General features: G+C 45.1%; 1 protein-coding gene across 1 annotated transcript in view; it reads left to right on the forward strand.

Annotated features, from left to right (window-relative positions):
- Nucleotides 1-5,256: 5,256 nt before the first annotated feature.
- LOC135206233 (pyruvate dehydrogenase E1 component subunit beta, mitochondrial-like) overlaps nt 5,257-17,273 on the forward strand; it is a gene marked incomplete in the record, with an annotated part of 150,109 nt that continues 138,092 nt past the window's right edge. The window contains 1 exon segment of the mRNA XM_064237602.1: nt 5,257-5,493. Within this exon segment, the coding sequence (XP_064093672.1) occupies nt 5,464-5,493 (30 nt within the window).

The raw sequence follows: 17,273 nt of genomic DNA on the forward strand, positions 1-17,273 counted from the left end.
CCCCCCCCCCCCCCCCCCTTGGCTGTCACAGAACTTGATATATCTGACAGTTTTAGTACCTGGATCTCAAAGGAAAGTTTTACTGAAAGGAGACTGGGATTTCCTTCATTCTTCCATAATTTTTAAATATAAGCTAAAATCTTACTAATTCACTATGGTATTTTCTTAATGAATGGATTATTATTGCTGTATAAATAAGTTAATATTTGAAAATAGTAAAAACATTTATTTATCATACAAAAAAAACATACATCTTTGTAGTAGAAGAGAGAAAGAGAGAGGAGGGAGAGAGAGAGAGAGAGAGAGAGAGAGAGAGAGAGAGAGAGAATTATTATTTTTATTATGTGATATCATTTCAACTTATTTTGTAATTACAGTGGTTATTATTATTATTATTATTGAAAGTATTAAAAACAAATAGTACAAGTACATAAAAAAATCTCGAGTCTCAGTAAAGGAGAGAGAGAGAGAGGAGCGAGAAGAGAGAGAGAGAGAGAGAGGGGGGGGGGAAATTCCCAGGAAACACGTGATTGCAACACTGCAGCTCTTCCCCCCCCCCCCCACCCCCCCCCCCCCCCCCCCACCCCCCCCCCCCCCCCCCCCCCCCCCCCCCCACCCCCCTGGCTGTCACAGAAACTTGATATATTGACAGTTTCAGTACCTGGATCTCGAGGAAAAGTTTATGAAAGGAGACTGGGATTTCCTTCATTCTTCCATAATTTTTTAAATATAAGCTAAAATCTTACTAATTCACTATGGTATTTCTTTAATGAATTGATATTATTGCCGTATAAATTAATGTTAATATTTGAAAATAGTAAATCATTTATTTATCATACAAAAAACATACATCTTTGTAGTAGAGAGAGAGAGCGAGAGAGAGAGAGAGAGAGAGAGAGAGAGAGAGAATTATTATTTTTATTATGTGATATCATTTCAACTTATTTTGTAATTACAGTTGTTATTATTATTATATTATTTGAAAGTATTAAAAACAAATAGTACAAGTACATAAAAAATCTCGAGTCTCAGTAAATGAGAGAGAGAGAGAGAGAGAGAGAAGAGAGAGAGAGAGAGAGGGGGGGGGGGGGAAATCCCAGGAACACGTGATTGCAACACTGCAGCTCTTCCCCCCCCCCCCCCCCCCCCCCCCCCCCCCCCCCCCCCCCCCACCCCCCCCCCCCCCCACCCTGGCTGTCACAGAACTTGATATATCTGACAGTTTTAGTACCTGGATCTCGAGGAAAGTTTACTGAAAGGAGACTGGGATTTCCTTCATTCTTCCATAATTTTTTAAATATAAGCTAAAAATCTTACTAATTCACTATGGTATTTTCTTTAATGAATTGATTATTGCCGTATAAATAATGTTAATATTTGAAAATAGTAAATCATTTATTATCATACAAAACAACATACATCTTTGTAGTAGAGAGAGAGAGAGAGAGAGAGAGAGAGAGAGAGAGAGAGAGGAAATTATTATTTTTATTATGTGATATCATTTCAACTTATAAACTTACTAATACAGTATTAATCAAAATTAATATTTGAAAATGAGTAAATCATTGTATTATAAAAATGTATTTAGTTATGAAAATAAAACATCAAAATACACTAATTAGTGATTATTTTCGTCGGAAAATACAAAGAGAGAGAGAGAGAGAGAAGAGAGAGAGAGAGAGAGAGAGAGAGAGAGAGAGAGAGAGAAACTATGGTTTTTATATCCAAGTCTAAGTAGAGTATAAATGGATTCTTTAAGTGAAATAATGTTTCAATGATATTTTGCTGTTTTGTATTAAAGGATATGTATACTGTTTGAGAATGCGTTCCTTATCCTTGACTATGGTTACCATACAGTTTAATAGCGTAAATTAATTTATGCGCCCTCTGCTCAGAAACTAGTTCTGCATATGAGGTATCGTTAAAAGGCATAAAAAACCGTCGTAACCTTGGAATTTGCGTTGTAATCTAACCAGAAACTTAGTTTTGTTAATTAGTATACTGGAAACAAACAATGATTTTTTCATTATTTGCGCTTTTGGGACTGTTATAAAACTGCACATCCCAAGCTAGTGTATTCATTCGCTCGGAAACTAGTTCCGCTATGAGGCGTCACTAAAAAAAATTTTTAAAAATACGACATAAAAGTGTCGAAAATCATCATAACCTCAAAATTTTTGTTGTAATCTAACCAAAAAACTTATTTTATAATATACTGTGCTAAAACTATAAAGGATCTTATCATAGTATGCGTTTTTTAAAAGTGTCGTTAACTCGGAGCGTCGGAAGCGTCAGCGTTGTACTCGTGGAACAAGCGTCGTAACCCAGGCAGATTTTTCAATGAATATTTAAGAAAAAGCGTCGTAACCTTGGAACGTCGTAAGCCGGAGCCGTCGTAACCTGGGGACCGCCTGTACATGTCTTTTTTTTAACAGACTGGTTTCATATGTGTATGTCTTTATCAAAGCCACGTGCACGTTACACATTTGTAAGTAAAGTTGTGTAAGATTTCGAAGCTTCTGGAAGCATTTTGCCCAAAAACGTTTTTGTGTCATCCACTGTCCCAGTTTCCGCAAGGGAGAAGAATTTCATTAGATCTTAGATTCTCGAGGCGTTAACATCTCTCTCTCTCTCTCGACATCCTTGAGATCATATTAACGTAACATAAATTGGTCACTCGTAACTGAGAGTTCATATTTGATATTTTCTTAGAGTTTATTTTAGTTTTATTTAGTGTGTTTTTGTGGAATCTGAACAAACATTGTTGTTGTAACGGCGCCTGGTTTTTGTGAAAATGTAAAACAAGACTGCAGCAAAGAAAGAAGTTGGTATACCAAAAGGTAAAGTGTGTTATATTTTTATTAGTTGCAACTAATACTAATGCTAATGGTTATGATGGTTTGGTAAGAAACTAATAATGGATAGGAACAGTGGTTAACTAATAACTAATAACAGATGGTACGAAGGTTTGGTAAAAACTGATGGTTACAATGTTTTCAGTTGAAAAGATACACTTTTACACATTGCAAAAGTTTTGTGTTTTTGTGTTTGTTTAATTTTGAGCATTTTTTCATTTTCTTATTGAAGTGTGCTTTTTCATTTTGATACTGTCCACATTTTTCTGTATTTTCATTTACGTTCACAATTTAATTGACTTAGTTATTTCCATTGCTTAATAATTGCACATTTAATTAAATGTAACACTTGTGAATTAATTTGCATTACTTAGAATTCTTTTCAAGTTGTATTGTTGTTAGCACTTGTGAATTAATTTCCAAATTTTCAATTATTGCCTAACATTCTTGAATTTCAATTGAATTAATTTTCTTGAATTTTGTGATAAATTAATTTTGATTTAATTTTACTTAATTTAATTCAAGAATTAATTAAACTTTACTTTGTTTTCAAGTAAAAGTAATTTTCCCTGATATTGTGAATTTCACTTATAAACTTTGAGTTTAATAATAAATTTTGTATTTAAAATTTTTATAAGTATTTCATTTCTAACAGTATATTTGCATTTAATTTTGATTATATTGATGTTAGGTAGGAACATAGAGTGGTGATTGATCTGCTTCCTTCAATTTACTTGAAGTGACCTAGAACCAGGGAAGTACTTAGACTTCTGAAATGAGGGAAATACTTAGACTTTTAAAGTTGTTGATGGAGTGATGGCCTTGATTAATTTAAATACTTACAAGATTACTTCAACACGTTTTGATGAACTTAGTCTGATTTTCTGCAATACTGGTAAGTTGTTAAGGGATCACTGTTGCCTTTAGAGTATTCAGTGTTTAATACCTGAGATAAGTGTTCAGGTGTCTGGCTTTTGTGAAGTAACAGTTGATGAATGGTAACCAGATACTTGACACTCTGTAACAATATATATATATATATATATATATATATATATATATATATATATATATAATATATATATATACATACATACATTCACACACACACATATACACAAACACACCACACACACATACACAACACACCCACACACACACACATATATATATGTGTGTGTGTGTAAATAAATTCTCCTGTTAAAACAGGATACGTCTCATGTATAAAAGGCCATGAAACACTGGTTTAAAGCTGAGACTATATTTCGATGGACTAACTCCCACCCTTATTAAGTAGTGAATGACAGAAGTTACATTTTCAAAATATACGATGGGAGATATGCCCTTAGGTGATGCCTTGGGTCACCACTAAGCTGACGTTGGTTCTGTCAATTGTCTTAATCCACTTCATCGTTACTTTGAAGAAGATATTGTCTGTATGGTCAGAGTCCCAGCCTTCATTGGAAAGGTTGATCCTATTATCTGTTGTTTTATCAGTGAAGATTCTACCATATGACATTTATATCGACAGCTACTTTTGTATAAAATTTGGGATGACTTCTAATTCATGGTATGGTGTGTTATTGATATGATGGAAAAATTGCCAAACTATGTTTTCCATATCTAACTGAGTGCTTATGTTGAGTTAAAACTTTTAAGAAAGATTTTCCTGTGATTCCATAGTATGACTTATTACAACCCCTATAGGGGATTTCATAGACTCCGTCTTTAGAAACTGGTTTCTGCTGACGTTAATTAAGGATTTCCCAATGTGTTGGATAAGTGAAGATGAAAGGATAGGGTGGCCACCCTAACCTGGCCCTCTCAACAACAACAAAAAAAACTTTCATTTTCATTAGTCAATATACCCTGTTGAGGTTGATTGGCGCTGCTGGTTTCATTCCTCCACGCGATCTAGGTATTTTCTGTTGTCTGTTACAGATGTATTTGTTAGCTATCTATGAGTGTATTTTTGTATGATTACTTGATATTTCGCTAAAGTACGATCTCTTTATTTATTTTTAAATAATCTCTGAAAATGAAAAGCGATGACGCAATTTCTTAGTGTCTCCTATTGAAACTAAGGTTTTGCCAAGAGTATTAACAGTACATAATTATCTTCTAACGTATATTTCAAACGCACTGCAATACTGTCAATTGCTTAGGAGTCTGACTCTTGCTTCTTTATAAGCTTGCTTTATTAGGGTTCTTACATTTTTTTCATTATGGCACAATATAGGTATGTCCATACGCTTATAATTTAGCCACTTTATTAAGATCAACACAACACTGCTGATAACAGACTGTTAATTTTTTTTTTTCGTCATTAGTAATAGCTTGTAATATAACATGACACGCATACATAGATGAAGCTGTTGTGAACATTATGGTCTTGATGCTATGAACATATTTTTTCCCAGGACTAATTTACGAATAATCAGTTACCTGCCGGCGAGTGGTGATGGTTATGTCTTTGCATTGAGCCATTCTGTTGCATAACAGTTCGACTATTCGATAGAACCTTTGCTGGTTACGCATTGCCCCTTCCAGTACCGCTGGCACCAATAGTGTTTATACCCGGTTGAAAGTGGCCCTCCTTATAAATAAAATGACCTTAACGGCAACGAGGGTCGCAAAAGTAAGTATAAAACTTAAAACTTTCATGTATGTATGTCTTCAGAGTTAATTAAAGGACAATTTAAAGGAAGATTGTTAGTTGTCATAGAGCCTAAGGTCGTCTCTTGAGTTCTCTGCAGACGACATTTCAGTGAATCAGCTGATATGTTATTCATAGTTAGGCCTAAAATGTCAGTGTTAGTTGAACCTAGTCCTGATCGAATCTTTAAATGCAAGCAAAGATATTAATTTCAGTGCTGTTCTGAATTTCCCTAGCCTTTGTAAGCCAAGGCTATTACGGTTGCATGAGTATGAGAAACATTAGGCTAGCTACCAGTGAGGTTACTCAAGCACAAGATTGCCTTTGCCCTGGGAATCTTAGGGTTAGTTTCAACATGATTAAGATTGAAGAACTTATCTGGGTAGTTTACAGATTCCTGGGCACTTATTTGTCAAACCATATCTGAATACAAGGTAACAATGTACCTAGCCTAATGCTTGTCAACCACTGACGATGGAAAGGCTACCTACTATTCCTACCTATGTCAGGATGTCATCCCCCCCCCCCCCCCCCCCCCCCCCCCCCCCCCCCCCCCCCCCCCCCCCCCCCCCCCCCCCCCCCCAACAGATAGCCTACCCCATAGTATAAGGTAAATGACTGAGCGGCGACATGGCAGCCACCTCTCTCGGAAGTTGGCCAACTTCCCGAAAAAGTACTTCAATCCTCTGCTGTGACCTCCCATGAGCATCAGGCAAGAGTTGTGGGTACCTATTTCTTAGTATTGAGGACACAGCTGCTCTTGCCTTAGAAATTGATTTTTCCTACAGTTTTAGTGCTTTTGATGGAAAAGTAGCAGTTAGCCTATCTTGTGCAGGGCAACTCTTATTTACACTGTATCTCTACCCAACAATGATGAGGGACTTTGGGAATTCGGGGTTTTGGGTGGGGGACAACACACGTACACAAAGCGGCCATGTTTGTGTTCTGGTCGAGGCCTAGGGATATGCCACCTTCGGGAGCCATATGTTCCACTGGAGGGAGCAGCTGAGGGGTGGTGGGTGCACAAGGTACAAGTTGGTATAAGTGGGTGGGGGGTTAATTGTTAGGTAGAGAATTGGACATACTAGTAAATAGGGTAAAAAACCGCATGGTACATGGGTGGACCATGTACGATCAATGTGTACAACCCCAAGAAAAGTACATTATAACGCGTCCTGACACCGGAGTAGAGGTCTTTAGCTCCGTTTCTCACCAACAACAAGTCGCGTCTGATGCCCATCTCCGATGTCAGGACGCGTTATATTGTACTTTTTTTGGGGTTGTACACATTGATCGTACATGGTCCACTCCTGTACCATGCGGTTTTTTACCCTAAGAGTATCACAAGACTACTACTACATCATCAAAAACACTAAAACTGTAGGATAAATCAATTTCCAAGGTAAAAGCAGCCGTGTCTTGAATACTTAGAAGCACGAAACCATCACTTATAACTACCACGAATTACCACCACCAAGTTTAATTGCGCACTTCACAAGTTATGTGGACGGGGCTGTAAATGATGTCACTAATGACATCACTAAAGTCTCTTAGATAACTTCGTAAAATGGCATTACCAAAGTCATTTAAATAACTCAAAGTAACTTTTTACCAAAATAACACTTATCACACACCGAATATGAATTTACTAAATACACAAAATTCTTCGATGGCACCACTGAAAATTAATACAAAACTCTGTAATCAGCTAGAATAAGGTTTGAACAATGACTAAATCATAGCGGTATTTACCTTTAACAGTGAACTCATGAGTCTTCATTTCGTTGAACAGGTAGGGGGATGGAGAGTTGGAAATGCACAGTGTTCGTAATGACGGAATAAAAAAGAATATTTACAATATCATAACTGAAAATATATGTTAATTAAGAGAAGTATTATAACAATCAATGGTGAAAATGTGGTTACTTTGAGAATATGGAGAAGGGTGTTACCTCTTTGAATACTTCCTGTGAAGTAATATGGAAATGCAATTTGGGTATTTGCACTGTGTGGATGATAAGGTCTGTGATTGGTCGGAAGAATTGTGGGGGCGGGGAGGGGAGGGGGTTGTAAATGACGTAATTTAGGGGGGATGATTTCACATGTATGTGGAAACTGATGCCATATTTTAAGAAAAAAAATTTGCAATACTGTGGAACAAAAATGCGAACATGGTCTTGTAATGGACGGACAATGGGAAATCAGAGAGGCCAGTGAAGGGGGTAATGTGAACTTTAAAAGTAAAAACGTAGTTTCTTTAATTATAAGTATGAAACCAAAGATATGAGGGAATACATACATAAAGATATATATTATGAATAAGAAACGAAAGAGGCCCGGGGGGTTAAATATATAGGCTTGTGTTTGGTGGAAAGAAGCAAGGGGGGTGGCCAAGTGTTGACATGTAAAGAATTATATAAGCAATTATGATGTCGTACCATATGGAAACAGATAGGCCTTTTAAGGGGAAATGTGAGGTTTGCAAGTAATGTCGAGTGAAATCGCAAAAATGTATTTTGATGGTTTTGCATGAGAACAAAAAAATTGTGTACTATTATTGGAAGGTTAACATATAGGTTACCGTACTAACCTAACCCAACCTAACCTAGCAGAATGTGTTACCTGACCGGGGGGTCGAAAAACTTAAAGGAAGACTAACATACGTATAGGTTACCATACTAACCTAGCCAACCTAACCTAGTAGAATGTGTTACCTAACTGGTACTCCCCCTTAAAGAAAGACAAACTTAAAGGCGGACTGACATATAGGTCAGGATACTAACCTAACTTAACCTAACCTAGTAGATGAGTGTAAATCAATAAAATGGAGTAATATATATATATATATATATAATATATATATATATATATATATATATATATATATATATATATATATATATATATATATATAGATAGATATAGATATAGATATAGATATAGATATAGATATAGATATAGATATAGATATAGATATAGATATAGATATAGATATAGATATGATAGATATATATATATATATATAATGCGTTCTAAAAGATGAAACGAAAATAGCCAGACATGAATAATGGAAAGAGAAGGGAGTGACTTGTGTACAAATCATGTATTAATTCATGTATGAAATAACCCTAAGCAACCTCCAATTTGACATCACTGACAAAAAGGTATCGAATCGTCCTAAAACCGCAATTCAAGTCCCACCCCTAAGGCATTTTACTGGGCATGCCCTCAATTACAAGGTAATTTTATTGCAGTGTCTTACCGAACAATTATACAGCTGTAGGTTCCCTATGAATGGCTGACTATAGATTCAAAACTTCCGCAGTGGCGCTGCCATCGCTGATGTAGGTGACGTCATCTCCCTCCACTCGAGGGAGCTACAGGTACAACTGTCCAGGTAACACCAATTCGTTCTCTGCCGGCTTCTGGTGAACATCGGTGGTCGGTGCAGACTTTTTTCTTCATTTGTTGGGAAGTATTGTTTCTCCAATATCGATGAAGTATTCAACTTCGTGTTTGTGGGATTGAAGCTAGTTAGCTGAATTTCTTTTCTGAAATTTTGTGGTCTTCCCACCATGTCGGACTCTAGTCCTTCAGTATGTAGTTAGGTTTTGCGCCAGAGGGTGCAAAACTAGGTTAGTTAAATTAATTTATGATTCGCACACTAAGTGCATTAAGTGTAGGGGTTGTGAGTGCTCGAGAGAGTCTACTTGTGATGAATGCAAGGATTGGAGTGAACAACAGTGAAAAGTTTTTGTTTTTCACTCGGGGAAGGTAATTAAGGATAGGAAGAGGAAGGCGGCTCTCAGAGCTGAAAGTAAGACTAGTATAACTACTTCTGCTTCTATCGAAGCACCTGCTCCTATTCCTTCTCCTTCTCCTCTTATTATGTCTCCGATCTTGAGTCCTCCTACTCCTGCTCCTGTAACTCCCTTGCCAACTTCCCGTGGAGTTTCTCCTGACACCATTGCCAGCCTTGAGTCTAAATTTGAAAAGAAATTTGATGTATTAGCTAATACGGTTGTGCAGTTAGGTTTATCTGTAAAGTCTTTCATAGAAAAGACTTCTAGTGAAGTGAAAAGTGTCAGTGCAGTGCAATCTGAGGGGGTGGCTGTTTGTCCCGATAGTTCTCCTTGATGAAGGTCCCTGTCTCGCTGCCCCGCCTTGGGGAGAAGACATACCGGAGTTCCAAGGGAGACTGTCGAGGTTTGCCCACAGACAGTCGCTTCCTCCGTCGATCCTGTGGTGCGACAGCAGGATTCGACTAAACTCCATTGGAAAGGTGTGTCATTCCGTAACCAGTTGATCGACAGAGTAAGTGATTCGTTGCTGGTTAGACGTCGTAAGTGGCGTGATTCTTAAGCCTCATGTCCGTTGAAGAGACATTCGACTGAAGAGGTGTTCTCTCTGCCCCCTGTGAAGAGGAAAGGAGCAGTAAATAACCCTCGCCTGTCGTGTAGTGTACTAGCTACATGGACTTCGCCTCGGATTCTCATGACAGCGACAGCCGCCTTCGACTCGATTGTGGAACGACCGATTCCGAGTCTGTCGAGATCTTTGACTCATCAAGCTGTCGAAAGTTTACCTTCGACTTCGCATGCGACAGATAATTTGACTGGTGCGAGACCTCTGGTGTCGATTGTATCGAAGTCCACAACCCCAGTATCTATGACTTCAACTCAAGAAGACAAGAATTTAGTTCCTTTACGTCGACAATTGCAAGAGCTGATGAACTGGATGAAAGAAAGCAAACAATCTCCGAAGAACAATGAGTCGAATCAAGAACCCTCTCTGTCGCCTATCTCTTCGGATGACGAGGAGGACTTATAAGCGGACTCTATTCCTCTCTTGTGCTATTCGAAGCTTTTACGCTACCTTCTGGACATGTACCCGGATGACTTCGTAGCAGCCGCTCCCAGGTCGCCTGCTTCCATCTTCCTGATGAGAATGAAGAATTTCCATCCTCTTCTTCCAAAGCTCGTACTTTCCAAGGCTGCTAAACGATCGCCTCATGATATAGAGGACTGGTTGAAGTTCAAAAGAGAGCTCGGGAAAGCAACTTTCACCTATCCTCTGTCGAAACTTATCAAGAAGAGGTATAGGTTCTACGTAACCGGAGAAGCCCCCTCCATGGGAGCGTCTGCCTCCTCCCAGGGGGACTTCTCGGGACTGGTAGATGCAAACAGGAGGTCCGCGTTTGCAGCAGCTAAAATATTCTTTACATCACCCGAATTAGACCATTTGGTAAAGAATATCTTTTAAGATTTTGGAGATTATGAGCTTCTTGGGCTGGACGATCGGAGCCCATGCTACGAAAATAGAGGGCTGCCCTACTCTCCAGGAGGACCTGGCATCAGTCTGGCTTGGGGTTTTGTCATGTGCCGACAGATCAATTTGGGATGGTTGCGATGAGCTGGCCTCTCTCTTTGCATTCAGGAGACTCAAGAAAAGGCAGCTCTGGTGTTCTTTTGAGGTGTCGCTTCACCTCAGAAGTCCGCCCTCTTGTTTTCTCCTCTTGACAAGAATCATCTGTTCCTTGAAGAAACAGTGGCCAAGACACTTTCCGCACTGGAAAAGAAGTCTACTAATGACTTACGTGCTCAGTCCTCTAAGCGAGTTAAATCCTCGAGTGTGACACCTACCACCTCGGAATCGCCCTTGCAGAAGAAACCCTTTCGAGGGGGCAGGTCTAGACCGTTCGTCAGGCCTCGATCGAATTTACGACACCCGACCAAGTCCTCGACCAAACCCGACACTATATCGTCCAAGTTATCCTTCAATCCTTCATGCTCCGGTAGGGGGCAGACTGAGCCTCTTTTGGGAGGAATGGAGTTGCAGAGGGGCAGAGCCCTGGGTGACCCAAGTTCTCCAGTTCGGTTACTCCATTCCTTTCAAAGACACTCCGCCTCTATCCAATGTTCCCATCACATTACCCGCCTACTCTCCAGGCTCAGAGAAATTTGTAGCCTTAACTCGAGAAATAGAAGACTCTCGTGCAAAAGGCTGTCATAGAGGAGATAAGCGACAGACCATCCCCGGGGTTTTACAACCGTCTGTTCATAGTCCCAAAGTCATCAGGGGGCTGGAGGCCCGTACTGGATGTAAGCGCACTGAACTTGTTCGTTCAGAAGACGAAATTCAATATGGAAACGACTTGTTGGGTATTGGAATCCCTTTGCCAAGGGGACTGGATGGTATCCCTGGATATGCAGGACACATACTTCCACATCCTAATTCACCAGGACTCCAGGAAATACCTTCGGTTTGCGTTCATGGGCAAGACCTACCATTGTTCCGATACGTAATACAAACCCTCGGTCCTTTAACAATAGAAACTCCTTTGGTGACGGATACCTCGTCATCCTTCTTACCCCCAGCTCAGCCCCCACGGTTCGCGCCTTCCCCTGCGGGGGGGGGTTTCGGAGTCCTGCTCCTCATTCGATCCGTCGAGTGTGGAGGAGGGCGCCCGATACCCAGATGTACAACTGTATTCGGGGTCTTCCGTCCGCTCTGGGTGGGGTTCGTCCTCCCCCAAGCGTGAGGGTGCCCCTCTAATTGACCCGACTGTTCCTCCCTCAGGTGTGCTTTCTGTGAGTGACGACTTTGGCAGGTCGGTGGGCGTCGTTGGGACTGCAGGGCGCCCCCAGTATCCAGGGCTTGATTCAGCGGTTGGCGGGGTCGGCAGTGGTCATCATGGAGTGGTGACCACTACACGACTACTTTGACGGACTCCAGGGTACGCCGCCCTCCGCACCTGGTATATACGACGCATATTGCTTCGGTGACCCTGACAGCGTCGATCCAAATGCCGATCGCTGCCGTGCCAAGGAGGGGCGTGCCACCTCCACCTGGTTTCTTTGTGCTGCCGACCCCGGACTTCCGCTGCCCAAAGAGTTCTCCCTGGGACTGCCGCCTGTTCCCAGGATGTCGGTGGCTGAGTGTAAGACGCCTGGGACGCCTGACTATGATGCCGTACCTGTTGCCGATGTTGTCGCTGGCCCAGCCGCTCGCGCCACTCCTGTGAGGCCTGCTGTGCGTGACGCTCCTGCTGCTGCTGTTCCTGCTGTTGACGTTCCTGCCGTTCCTGCCGTGCCTGCCCCTGCCCACGTCGTGTCTCGTCATGGAAGTGCTGCCCCAGACTCAGGTCTTTCCGGACAGGTGCACTCGGGCCGTTGTTGCTTCGCAATTGCCCCGGCTCCGGCCTGGATGGAAGACCTGACGTCCGTCCTGAGAGAGCTGACGAAGAAGAGGAGGAGAAGAGGAGGAAGAAGAGGAAGGTGTCGTCGTCGTCTTCATCGTCTTCTTCGTCGTCTGCTGCCGCCTCTCCCCCTTCGACTTCTAAGGCTTCCAAGCCGAAGAAGAAGAAGGCTGCCTCCTCCCCCCTAAGAAGGCTCCTTCAGGATCTTCGAAGGGCCCGTCTCAATCTGTTGTAATGTGGGGTTCTTCTGCTGGTCCTCCTGTTCCCTCGGGAACGGGGCCCGTCTCCTCTTCTGAGAAGAAAGAAGGAAGACGGGGACCAGGGGTGTACCGGCTACCGCTGGGTACACCCTCGCCTGGTCTTGGCAGCTCTGCCGCTAAGCCAGGTATCCGGCTCGGCTTCTCGTCGGCGAGAAGTTTCCGAGTGGTACGGTCTCCTTTGAGGAGACCGTGCAGCCAAAGTTGAGACGCCCGAGTTCGCTCGGCGTCAAGACCGAGGCACGGAGCAGAAGACTGTTGAGAGCCGCTCAGGTGACTCTTGCCAGGCCAGCGGCCGCTCTCGTAGCGACCAGCCGGTACCTCGGGTGACGTGACGGTCTCTGACCGGCCACGGGTTGAGGCTGGGAAGAGGTCCCCCGACCGACGGTACCAGCCCAGCGGTTTGATGTGCCGCGAGGACGCTCACCGGTCTCACCGCGAAAGCGAGCTCTGCAGGTCACCTGACTGCTGCTCCCACAGGGACCGGGCGGATAGGGCGACCAGCAGCAGCTCGTCTGACGCACGGGACCGGGCGGGGTCGACGTGCTCAGTCGAGCCGCTCGCCACAGGGTGAACGGCACGGCCAGGCCTGCAGAACGATCCACACTGCGGGTGGGGATCGGCTGCAGCCCCCCAGACGTACGCTGGTCCTGCCAGAGAGGGGGGGGGGGGGGAAGCGTCAGGTCTGCCTCTCCACTACCTTCAACTTCCTCGGGATACGCCGGGGAAGAGCGAGGTAGCTAGGAGTGATCGTGAGAGGTGCGCCGCTCACGATCCCGTCACCGACGGCCGCACGTGCCAGGTATGGTCTTAGGACCAGCCAGGTCGTACGCGCAAGTGACTGGAGGAGACCGTCAGGGGTCTCGGGAGCTGCTCTTGTTGGAGGGACTGGACTGTCCTACTCCTCAGGACGCTGTAACTCCCGAGATCCAGAGGAACTTTGTCCAGGTTATTGCGCTGATTCGTCAGCACAACGACCTTGGGGAAGGATCGCCGCTCCCACCATCCGAGCCCACGTCCCGGCTCGAGTCATTTTGGGGCCTGAAGAGGGAACCCAAATTGACGGTGGGTTTGCCGCGATCGGAGCTTGCAGACTCAGTCCTTGACCAAGGTGGAGAATTTCGTCTCAAGGACGAGAGGATTCACTGAACGTCAAGATGGTCTTCCAAGCTACTTCCTCCTCCTCTGCAGTGACAGCGGCGATTCTACGTGCCATCGGAGGATCCAATACCGCCCAAATAGGTTAAACTGGAGCCAGCTAGGCTAACTCCAGGTGTTCCGTGCAGCAGCTCCTGTCGGAGAACCTGTGGTTCTCGCAGCAGGAGGCACTGGGCCTGGAATCTACTGCTATGGCAGCATTCCAGGCAGTCTCTTGGTTGGATCTGTGGTCCCTCACAGTATCCAAAGTCGCGGCCAGACTCTGGGGGCTCTGCTCTCGAAGACGACCCGGCCCGTTCGTTCAGGAGACTGTGCCAGTCTGGAGGTAGGGCCATCTCCTTTACCTCGCCCATCAGACGACAAACCTGTGGGCCAACTTGGTGCTCCGTCGTAGGGACGCAGTCCTTATACGAGTAGCCAAGGGGTGCTGGGCGTGAGGCGGTAAATGGACTTCGCAACGGACCTATCAAGAGTTCCTCCGCTCTCTTTCCCGGAGAGATGGTGGACGCTGCGGTGGAGAGACGGCGCACTGATGACAGTGACCGTCTGGTTCACCAGGCAGTCTCGAAGGTTTCTGGCCAACCTCGAGCTACTGCGGCTAAGCCTAAGAGTTTAGCTAGCGCTTCCTCGGCTGCTAAGACGGCTGCTCCATCGAAGCCCCGAGGAAAGACTCTTGCTGCTTCAACTTCTGGTAAAGGAGGCCGTAACCAGCCCTCCTCCCAGCCCTCCTTTCCCTGAGGAGGTGCTGGGAAGAAGTCAAAGCGAGGTGGGAAACGCTAGGGACGGCGTTTCCCCCTCACCTGCTGCCGGAAGTGGGGTGCCTGGCGAGCCATGGGCAACTTGGCAGCGCTACGGTGCCGAGACCTGGATAGCAGCGTCCTTGCGGGGGAGGGATATGTATACCTTCGAATCTCGACCACCCCTTCACTCCAACCCGGTCCATCTTCAAACTTTATGTATAGGGTTCTTCAAAGGACAACGCTCTTCGGCAGGAGATAAAGACCATGCTGTCTAAACGAGCTGTAGAAATCATCGAGGATCGGTCACCGGGCTTTTACAGCCGCCTTTTCCTGGTGGAGAAGGCATCGGGGGGCTGGCGCCCGTTGATAGACCTCTCTCCCCTGAACCGATTTGTTCGACCAGACTCGGTTCACGATGGAGACCGCACGTCTGTGCGCGGACTCCATCAGGGAGAACGATTTCATGCTTTCAGTGGACTTGAAGGATGCGTATTTCCAAATACCCATCCATCAGTCCTCCAGAAAGTACATCCGCTTCATCTTCGACGGGACGGTGTACCAATTCTGGGCACTTTGCTTCGGTCTGTCAACCGCCCCACAGGTGTTTGTTCACGCGAGTGTTCACACTGGTGTCTGCTTGGGCCCATTCGCACGGGATACGTCTTCTGAGGTATCTCGACGATTGGCTAGTCCTGGCGAGCTGCCGCTCGCAGTTGCTGCAGGACAGGGATCGACTTCTCAAGTTTTGTCGCGATCTGGGGATCGTGATATACTACGAGAAGTCCGATCTTGAACCCAAGCAGAAGATGAAGTACTGGGTATGCTGATCGATACGGTGGCAACTCAGTCCGCCCCGCAGACTTGAGGATCAGCAGATTCAGGGAGGCAGCTGGCCGGTTTTCCCTGTCTCGGCAAGGAACAGGCAGCTCAGCAATGGCAAGTCGTGATCGGCCACCTGTCGTCACTCGAGAAGTTAGTTCCTCACAGACGTCTTCACCTGCGGTCTCTCCAGTGGAGAAGACTAAGGGAAAGTTGGTCACAGGTAAAGGATCCACCTTACTTCCCCTTGTCCCTCATGGAGAAAGTGAGGCAGGACCTAGCCTGGTGGCTCGACGACAGGAACCTCTTAAGAGGAGTGCCTCTACGCACTCCCCCCCCCCGGGAGATGTGCTATTTTCAGACGCATCAACCGAGGGATGGGGCGCACACCTGGAGGAGTTGCTGACTTCAGGTGTGTGGGACCATCACGACAAGCACCTTCACATCAATGTCCTGGAACTCAAGGTGGCGTTCTACGCTCTCCGAGAGTTTCAGGACCGCTTGGTGGGGCACTCAGTGGTGTTGATGTGCGACAACACCGCAGTAGTGTCATACGTCAACAAGCAGGGGGCCTAGTGTCTCTCCCGCTACACCAGTTGACCGTGCAGGTGCACGAGTGGGCCACGGCTCACTCAATAGAGCTGTCAGCACGCTACATTCCAGGCAAGAAGAATGTAGTAGCAGACAAGCTCAGCCGTCGGGATCAGGTGATAGGAAACCGAGTGTCTCTACACCCAGAAGTGGCAGAAAGGCTCTTCAACCTGTGGGGGCATCCAGTCATAGATCTGTTCGCCACCCGGCACAACAAAAAACTCCAGGTTTTTTGCTCAGCCGTGCCGGACCCATGGGCAGCTGCAGAGGACGCTCTCAAACACCCCTGGGACAAACCTCTTCGTCTACGCCTTTCCTCCCTTCTGTCTGATTCGGAAAGTGATCAGCCGAGCGCTGGCCACTCCAATCTCAGGATGATCCTTTAGGCTCCCAAACGGCCTCAAGCCGTTTGGTATCCGGACCTGGCTAGGCTATTCTTGCGGAAAGAAAATCGAGAGGAGATGCCCCCACTGGCACAACCTTCTAGCCCAGCCACAGTAGAACGGTACCACGAGCAGTCCAGTCCCTACAACTTTCACGGCTGGCTGTTATCCACCATCTCTTGCGAATGAGAGGCTTTTCTCGTACGCAGCAACAGAGATGGCTGGAGGCACGTCCGACAGTCCTCTGCAGCTGTGTACCAGGGGAAGTGGGCCATCTTCTTGGTTGGTGTCGTAGACGGGGTCTATCTCTCTCAGAGCCACTCTTCAGCAGGTAGCAGATTTCCTCGTATTTCTTCGCCGAGAGAAGCTCCTCTCAGGACCCACAGTCAAAGGATACAGAGCCGCCCTGGCCCTTGTCCTAAAACTGAGGGGACTGGACATCTCAAATTCGTTCGAGATTTCCTTGCTTATGAGGAGCTTCGAAAGGTCTTGCCCATCCCAGGGAACTCAGGCCCCCTGAGTGGGATGTGACTCTCGTCCTTAGGAGTTTGACTCGAAGACCATTCGAGCCACTCCCGAGAGTCGTCAGACAGGGATCTGACCCTCAAGACCCTCT

The sequence above is a fragment of the Macrobrachium nipponense genome, chromosome 11 (assembly GCF_015104395.2).
Source record: "Macrobrachium nipponense isolate FS-2020 chromosome 11, ASM1510439v2, whole genome shotgun sequence".
Classification (NCBI taxonomy): Eukaryota; Metazoa; Arthropoda; class Malacostraca; order Decapoda; family Palaemonidae; genus Macrobrachium; species Macrobrachium nipponense.